Raw genomic sequence first — 9,754 nt, 5'->3', positions numbered from 1 at the left:
CCACTAATTCTTGTGTATTGACACTGGATGAGAAATCATTGTTAACACATGAAGGGAGTTAGTTTTACTTGAGGAACAGCCAACATCAAAGGAGAAAAGTCAACAATAGAACATGGGTGTGATAAAGTGCACACCTTGATGCAGGTAAAAATCAAAATATACATGAAGTCTTTCAAAAAATATTGTGGACGTTAATTTTAACTTGTCTAGATGTTTTTGTAGCTGTTTCAATGAAATAATTCAGGAAAATTCTCATTAATTTTCTGTTCAACAGCTGAACTTCGTCACCTGTGACTGTGAGCTCAATTGGTTTAGCCAACAGACAAAGAACCATGGCATGTACTGTACAGTACTTCATGACCCTTAAATCATTAAGTCAGTTATCGACTGCTATAACAGTTTCATTTTTTTAGACTTACCCAAAAATTCTAACCCAAAACGCGTAACCTAACCCTAATAAATCACATCCTTGTTGGAAACATAACCATAATGCACCAGTCATTTGTAACCACGGCCCCCCCAGCCAAGCCCATGTAAGATCCCTGTCCTGTGGAGACAAACTGCTGGTAGAATGCCCCCGCACCCCAGGGACCCTAGGGAAGGCCCATTCCCGGCTATTTTTTGGGCAAAGACAAAACCACCGGCACTGCGGGGCCACCTGGAAGGTCCAAACATGGCTCATTTCTCCTGCTATCCCCGTTATATCCCCAGACCTGGGGGGGGGGGGCTTGGTTACAATCGACTCAGGTGCATAACAATAAAACAACTTACGAAATTAATTTTTTTTTAGTAAAGTGATATTGAAAAATAAGTTAAACAAAAGCTAGCAATTTAGTAGATTGACTATAATAGCTTATATTGCTGACTCTGGTTACAATTCACTCTTGAACACTTGAGGTGTTACAAGTTTTACATTATACTGTCAGTAGTGCAAATTATTATGTATTGAATTGTATGTGACAAATGGATTTATAATAATTTGTTGATGTTAATGACAATCCTTCCATGGTTAGATATAGTTCACAAGATAAGTTCTTAATTGTTAAGATTGGAGCAAATATAATTAGCATTCAAACCAAGATCAAATTCAGATTTTAATGTTCAAACTTGAGACGTGTGCTCCCCGACCACAGGAAGTGAAAAACGATGAATTATAAAGGTAATGTAGGGGTTTTGGAGGACCACAATTTCCCTGGAGTGTCATAGTAGTCTTGTGGTATAGATGCCAACCTCTCACCCAAGAGGTTGAGTTCGATCCCCAGACACTAGGGGTTCTTACGGCCTTTCAAAATGGACACCAGGACTGGTTTCTGTCCAGGAAACAGACACTTGAATTCGTGATTCTATACGCTGTCAGTTTAGTCACAACCAAGCTAAAAAGAAATTAGTGTTGAGGGGGTGCATTATTATGGAACTCATCGTCAAGAGATCACTTCAGAGAAATCTGAGGAAAAGGCCTTAAGCAGCCCTGCCCCTAAACACTGACATTTTAAAGGCATTCAAAGTTTTTACTGACATTTTTTTCTTTGCAGGTGTGCTCTTATGGCAAGGGTGAAAATCAGAACGTGAACAATAATGGCCCGTAGTTCATGGTTTCTGCTTTATGTCTGTGTGTGCTCACTCCCAACGTATGCAGGTAATTATGAAAATTCTATATTTTCATCATTTAAATAGTTATCAGAAAGTAAAGCATTTTGATTTAGCCAAGGCACAATATTGCAGGTTTCAGACAAAATTATTACTTTTTTCTTTCATGAATATTTGAGTTTTCTGTTCTGATGGGTGTAATAAGTTGAGAAAAAGGGGTTAGAAAATTAAGTAGGTAGTAGAAAGCAATGTGGATGAAATTTATATTCTTGAATTGGTGTTAAATTGCATTGTAGTAAACTATTTATAAAGAAAAACAATAACACTTGCTGTAATCAAGAACTTAGCTTGTTAAGTGCTCGAGTCCATCTACAAATGTATCATTAAATGTATGCAATTTAGTTTTGGCCATAGCAATTGTCTCTTCTGTTTGAAGTGTCTTCAGAAATGTTGAATTAAAAGATATTGGATTGGGTTGACAGAAATGATATGTTATTTAAAGCTGCACTCTCACAGATAAACCGTTTTTACAACTTTTGTCTTGGAAAGAGCAAATTTTTGCGTAAAGATCTGCAAACTAATGATAAAAGATTGCTGACAAAAGATCAGATCGCAGATTTGCATATTTCCGTTTGAAAATTAATGTTTAATGGCTTAAAATGTTACTAACGGTTTAAGAAAACTGCATAAAGCATTAATTTTTGAACTGCAATATAAAAATTTAGTTTTTTGTCAGCAGTCTTATATCATTTGTTTCCATGGATTTTTGCAAAAAATGGCTCGTTCCAAGAAAAAATTAAAGAAGTTGTCAAAATGTTCAATCTGTGAGAGTGCAGCTTTAACTTACATCTGAAATTAAAGTATACTTAACCATTATTCTGAACTACAAAATCCAGTAAATTCAATATTGAATAATGATAAGTATCATTGACAAATTTCTCAATTTTTATATTAAAAAAAGATATATTGGACAGGGAAACATCATCAGATATGATTAATGTTGTCTAGTTAGTGCACTTGTTTCTTACCAAGGCAACCCAGGTTCGATTCCCGGCCTGGGTGCAAGTGATTTTGGTTGGTGGTCACCAAACCGAACAAGTAGGTTTTCTCTTGGTTCTCCGGTTTCCCCCACATCACAAGACCATCACACGCGCAACATCGTGCCAATGAGAGTGACATAGTATAAGAAAATATAACTTTCTTCACAATCGTTTGTAAAAATAAATAAAGTTTACACTAACTATGATTATGAAAGGCAGATCATTGTAATCTTATGCAAAATTTTGCTTGAATTTTAGAAAACTGCACAACCAGCTCTGATTGCACGGGCTTCAAGTCCGATTGCTCGGACACAGGCGTGTGCAAATGTGATGAAGGGTTCACGAAGCTCAGATCTCATCCACAGGAATGCAAGCAGGGTATGTGTGAAGTCTTGCTAGACGTTTTCATCATTTTTAACCAGGTTTTCAACGAAAACAGGGTTGTTAGAATGAGGTTGTCGTTTGGCAGGCGGGCGGGCGGGCGGTCGTCAAACATTGGTTTCTGTTCAATAACTTTAGTTAGCATTGATAGATATTGATGAAACTTGGTGTGTAAGTTGCTTAAGTAAAGAGCTAGTTTGGGATTGCTTTTGAGTGGGGAGGGGCTAAGGTCAAGGTCACTTTTACTTAAAATAGAAAAATGGTCAAGGTCACTGTTACTTAAAATAGAAAAATGGTTTCTGCCCAATAACTTTAGTTAGCATTGACAGATATTGATGAAACTTGGCGTGTAGGTAGCTTATGTGAAGAGCTAGCTTGGGATTGCTTTTGAGGGAGGTGGAGCTAAGGTCAAGGTCAGTATTACTGAGAATAGAAAAATGGATTCTGCCCAATAACCTTAGTTAGGATTGATAGATATTGACGAAAGTTGGCGTGTAGGTAGCTTATGTGAAGAGCTAGCTTGGGATTGCTATTGAGGGGGGTGGGGCTAAGGTCAAGGTCACTGTTACTTAAAATAGAAAAATGGTTTCTGCCCAATAACTTTAGTTAGCATTGACCGATATTGATGAAACTTGGTGTGTAAGTTGCTTATGTGAAGAGCTAGCTTGGGATTGCTTTTGAGTGGGGAGGGGCTAAGGTCAAGGTCACTATTACTTAAAATAGAAAAATGGTCAAGGTCACTGTTACTTAAAATAGAAAAATGGTTTCTGCCCAATAACTTTAGTTAGCATTGACCGATATTGATGAAACTTGGTGTGTAGGTAGCTTACGTACAGAGCTAGCTTGGTATTGTTTTTGAGGGTGGTGGGGCTAAGGTCAAGGTCGCCTGTTACTAAAAATAGAAAAATGGTTTCTGCCCAATAACATAAGTTACCATTGATAGATATTGATGAAACTTAGTGTGTAGGTAGCTTATGTGAAGAGCTAGCTTGGAATTGCTTTTGAGTGGGGGGGCTAAGGTCAAGGTCACTATTACTAAAAATAGAAAATGGTTTCCGCCCAATAACTTAAGTTAGGATTGACAGATATTGATGAAACTTGGTGTGTAGGTAGCATGTGAAGAGCTAGCTTGGGATTGCTTTTGAGTGGGAAGGGGCTATGGTCGATGTCACTGTTACTTGAAATAGAAAAATGTTTTTTGCCAAATAACTTTTGATAGCATTGATAGATATTGATTAAACTTGCTGAGTGGGTAGCTTATGTAAAGAGCTAGCTTGGGATTGCTTTTGAGGGGGGTGGGGCTAAGGTCAAGGTCACTGTTACTAAAAATTTAAAAATGGTGTCCGCCCAATAACTTAAGTTAGCATTGATAGATATTGATAAAACTTGGTGTGTAGGTAGGTTATGTACAGAGCTAGCTTGGGATTGCTTTTGAGGGGGGTGGAGCTAAGGTCAAGGTCAGTATTACTGAAAATAGAAAAATGGTTTCTGTCCAATAACATTAGTTAGGATTGATAGATATTGACGAAATTTTGTGTGTAGGTACTAGTAGCTTATGTGAAGAGCAAGCTTGGAATTTCTTTTGAGGGGGGTGGGGTCAAGGTCACTGTTACTAAACATAGAAAAATGGTTTCTGCCTAATTACTTTAGTTAGCATTGATAGATATTGATGAAACTTAGAGCGAAGGTAGCTTATGTGAAGAGCTAGCTTGGGAGGTGGGGTCAAGGTCACTATTCCTAAAAATAGAAAAATGTTTTTCTGCCCAACAACTTAGTTAGTATTGATGGATATAGGTGATGAATCTTAGTGTGAATATAGCTTATATGAAGCTGCAGATTGAACTTGCTCATTCAACAAATTAATTGGCTAAAATTTCTGATTGCCCATAACAAAAACCTGGTTTTGTCGCATTGCGGCGCTTCTAGTTTTTTTTAAATTAAAATTTGAGGTGATTTTTAGCTTCACTATTCAAAAAAGAGGAGACTACTACTGGCCCCGGCGTTGGCTTCAGCATCCGGTTCATGTTTTAGGACAAGTTGGCATTTTCACTTATAACTCCAATACCTTTCATTCAAATCACTTTATACTTCACACACTTGTTCAGGACCATCCCACAATGAGGTTACATCACTCCATATTATCCTTTATACGAATAATGACTCCTGATTGACTTAGAAACTTAGATAAATGTTTTATTGCACATTGTGTCAGGTTGAAGTTTTAGGGCAAGTTGGCATTTTCACTTATAACTCCCAATACCATTCTTTCAATTCACTTAATACTTCACACAGTTGTTCCTGCCCATCACACAATAAGGTTACATAACGCCATATTATCCTAAATACAAATTATGGCCTCTGGTTGACTGAGAAACTTAGGTTAATGTTTTACATTGTGTCAGGTTCAAGTTTTAGGGCAAGTTGTGTTTTTTATTAATATCTTCCATACCCTTCATTAAATTGACTTAAATCTTCACACAATAATTGACAACCCTCTTACAATTAGGTTTTATAACTCAATATGAACCCTTAATACCAATTATGGCCCTTGATTGACTTTTTTGATTGCTTTTGACAAGCATATATCTTAACATTTCTAACCAGGTTTTCACAAAACCTGGTTATTAAAAAGATGCGCGTTGTTGTTTGGTTAGGAGGGTGGCGTCAAACTCACCTATGGTATCAATAATTTTATTTAGATTTGACATATAGTGACCATTGAACTAGGTACATGTATATATATGAAGAATTTATGGAGACCTTTCATGGGATTATGTTTGGGGCCTCTAAGATCAAGGTCGAGGTCACTGTTACTAAAAATAGAAAAAAGGTATTGAGTGACTTAAATTACTGTTGACATATAGGAAGTGTTCATAGAAACCTTTCAAAGGATTTTGTTTTGGGCCCCGAGAATCATGGTCATGGTCAAGGTCACTGTTTCTTTTTAGAAACACCAAACTATTTTTATAATAAAATAATTTGTTATTGAATAACTTTAGTTTGGATTGACATATTGTGACCAAACTTGGTATACAATGTATTGGAAGAGTTTACGGAGGACTTCCACTGAATACCATTTTGGGGCCCCTAGGGTCAAGGTCACTGTTACTAAATATGGAAAAACAGTTGAAACTGAATCTCAAAACAAAGGCTGATGTTCTTTTGCAATCATTAAAAACCTGGTTTCACCAAGTTGCAGCGATCCCCAATTATTCCTTGAGTAACATCTCCTCATTTTTAATTTGACTTTTTTTATTGCTTTTGACAAGCACATATTACATCATTATTGTATTCATTTCTCGGACAAAGCAGCGTATAGTTAAGTGCTTTGTCCTACGCCAGTTCTTGTTTTAGATAACTTTACAACCGTTGAAGATATCAACGTCAAACTTCAAAAACTTACTCACAGTAACAATGTGCTCTTTCATGACCAGTTATTTAACTACAACTTAAATATTGTAAGAGTTTTGGCCCTTTGTAACTTTTTAAAAATTACACATTTTTCATGTCATTTCAACTAACTTTATTACCATAGAAGAACTCAACTTCAAACTTCATAAACTTACTTAAGTTATAATGCGCTCTTTAAAAGTAAGTTATATAATTCCAGTATTAATTTTGTAAAATATATCGCCCAAATTGAAACTATTAAAATTACACTTGTTTTTTGTTTCTTAATTACTTTTAAACTATTGAAGATATGAACTTCAGCTTTATACACTTACTCACAGTTACGATATACTCTGTATTGACAAGTTATACAACTTCAAATTTTCCTATTGTCATATTTAAAAATAAATTTGAAATGTTATTGAATGAAACTTGAAACATCAATATAGAAATGGTTATGACACATTATTGACAGTACCCGGTACTAAAACCACAATTCCAATATGAACCTATGCATGGTGTTTAGTGGATGCAACTTACTTAAAGTGACACTCATATTTAAAAGCGATACAAACACATGTATAACACAGTCTTCCCGAAATGTGCCGGTCTGCCGGACATGTCTGGCAAATTTTGTACGGGTCCGGCAGATCTTCCAAAAATGACGGTCCGGATGACCGACATATTTTGAGACGACTAAATAGCGAAAAGGTATTTGAAAGCGTAATGCCTATAAAAACTTTCGCTGATTATTTGCCTTTGCGGTAGTTAGTCGATCCCATACTGATATTGACGTCACATAACATCGCCAAAAGTCGGCCATTTCGGATTTCTGATATGATGTTGATTCCCGGGGATAAACGAGTAAAAACGATTCATCAGTAATTTTATTACAATAGTTTTGATTGGTTCTTGGTTTGCAACAAAGTACAATCGAAATCGTCGGCGCTCAATTTACTTCGTCTGCAGTCAAAATGGCAGCGGTTGGTGAAATTACCGGACGACCGAAAAAAACAGAAAGTACCTTAATGGCGACGGTGTTTAAATATAATTTTTTTGCGAGACCAAGTGGGTTTATTTTTACTAAACGGCATGTCAATGTAGTGTTTATATGTTGTTGTTTTTTGTGAACTTAATCAGGAAAGCATTAAAAACAGTTGACATTCATTTTTTTTACTCTTTATGTATACTATGACATATTTGTTCGGACAGGCAAATATTTTTTCGGACAGGTAATAACTTCCAAAGTGCCTGTCCGGTGGACAGGCAGAATTTTTACAATTTCGGGAAGACTGATAACAAATGAAAATTTTCGATAAACCTTTAAGCACTAATACTTAATAATGCATTTATGGAGAATTTTAATTACTGAAAACAAGATTGTAACTGAGTATTTAATAGCTGGAAACGCACAAATATTAATTGACTGGTAAAAGATTTGCAGTGATCAAATTATGGCACTTTATTATTTGACTTAAAAAGTCTGGTTAAAGTTTTGCACGTTATCTAATCTAACAGTGATCCATGTATGCTTCACCAAAACTTTGCAATCATTCTATTCTAGAGTGGTGGAATAGTCGAGCGTTCTGTCTCTGTGACAGCTCTTGCTTTAAGTGCATTCATTTCCATTATTGAAGAATGACACAGCATGTGTAAATTTCTCTTATCATTTCTCTATATATATATGTATGTGTGTTACTGAAACCATTGAGAGACAGGTCTATGTGAAACTGTTATTCAAATGCCTAGATTTCCTTTTGATTTGTGATTGTACCCAAAACATTATATTCATAGAGTAAAACTATTTTTGTTTTTATAGATAACTGCAGTATAACAAGCTGCCTGCTATGTGACGATGTGATAGCTGGCCTGTGCAATAAGTGTGTCTACTTCCTGTCACATGACCGTAAGCAGTGCCTGATAGAATGTCCCGGGGGAAGATCCAAGTTTCAGCAACCACCCGTGTTGAGTCCCGTCTGCTCAGGTATGGCATTTATTGTAAAAAAAACGATTTTTTATAGCTATAAATATAGTTTGGTTGACATCTTTGTTCTCTTATTATTTAGCTCACATCATAGGTATTTCTTTTAGCATTGGTGTGGGGGAGGGGGAGTGTTTTAAGCAAAACTGTGTACAGACACATCATTGTTTTCCAGTCATGGTTAAAAGTGACAGTGTTTGTAGGAGGGTAATAGCAAAGTAATATGTCCTTTCAAAAATAGTACGTTAATAACTTACGCTGACAAAAACTAAGATTTTTTTTTACCAAATCATGGTTAAACTTGGTGACAGTCTTTGTTGGCATAATATCTAGGTCAAGTTTGATTGTGGGATAAATTACTTCACTTGCTCCAGAGTAATGGCCCATTTACCATTAACATAGTATTAGTTTAGTATTTGTGTGGCAAATTAAATACTTACATATTATCTGATTGTAATTATACTGAGTGGCACTGTTTACATGTTCATAAAGTTCAATCGTCACCATACAGAGATAAAATCACTCAACTTACACAAGAGTTATGCCCCTTTTACATTAAAATACAGTTGGCTTACTTATTGTTTGGATATGCTAATCGGACATATTTCTCTATTAACTTTAATTTTTTGCTCTTTTGACATTCTTATTATTATGCCCCCCCTTCGAAGAAGAGGGGTATATTGCTTTGCACATGTCGGTCGGTCGGTAGGTCCGTCCATCCGTCGGTCCGTCCATCCGTCGGTAGACCAAAGCTTGTCTGAGTGATAACTCAACAATTCCTGGACGTGTGGTCATCAAACTTGACAGAAAGGTTGGGCCTGACCAGTAGATGACCCCTATTGACTTTAGGGCTCATCAGATCAAAGGTCAAGGTCACAGTGACCTTCAATGGTAAAATAATTTAAAGCTTGTCCGAGTGATAAATCAACAATGCTTAAACCTATGGTCATCAAACTTGATATGAAGTTGGGACTGACCGGTAGATGACCCCTATTGTTTTTGGGGATCATCGGGCCAAAGGTCAAGGTCACAGTGACCTTGAATGGTAAAAGGTTGTCCGAGTGATAACTCGACAATGACTGCACCCATGGCCCTCGTACTTTACTTGGAGGTTGGGCCTGGCCAGTAGATGACCCCTATCATTTTTGGGGGTTATCGGGCCAAAGTGACCTTGAATGGTCAAAGGTTGTCTGTGTGATAACTCGACAATGCCTGCACCCATGGCCCTAAATCTTGACATGAAGGTTGGGCCTGATCAGTAGATGACCCCTCTTGACTTTGGGGGTCATCGGGCCAAGGTCAAGGTCACAGTAACCTTTAACGCAAAAAGTTAACAAACTTCTCCCAGTGATATCTCAACAATGCCTGAACCTAT

The 9,754-nt window shown here is 36.7% G+C and overlaps 1 protein-coding gene across 2 annotated transcripts in view; it reads left to right on the top strand.

Moving 5' to 3' along the window:
- The first annotated feature begins 4 nt into the window (after positions 1 to 4).
- The window catches only part of LOC128210424 (uncharacterized), a 37,222-nt gene continuing 27,472 nt past the window's right edge, over positions 5 to 9,754 (top strand). For both annotated transcript variants that reach the window (XR_008257166.1, XM_052914779.1), the window contains exons 1-4: positions 5 to 144; positions 1,533 to 1,636; positions 2,886 to 3,005; positions 8,218 to 8,382. Coding sequence is in view for 1 of the 2 variants with exons in the window: in XM_052914779.1 (XP_052770739.1) it covers positions 1,576 to 1,636; positions 2,886 to 3,005; positions 8,218 to 8,382 (346 nt within the window). In the remaining variant the exon portion in view is untranslated. The remainder of the gene's footprint in view (positions 145 to 1,532; positions 1,637 to 2,885; positions 3,006 to 8,217; positions 8,383 to 9,754) is intronic.

Source organism: Mya arenaria, chromosome 2 (genome assembly GCF_026914265.1).
Source record: "Mya arenaria isolate MELC-2E11 chromosome 2, ASM2691426v1".
NCBI lineage: Eukaryota > Metazoa > Mollusca > Bivalvia > Myida > Myidae > Mya > Mya arenaria.
The sequence above is the reverse complement of the archived record's forward strand: the minus strand, read 5'-3'. Positions and strand labels throughout refer to the sequence as shown.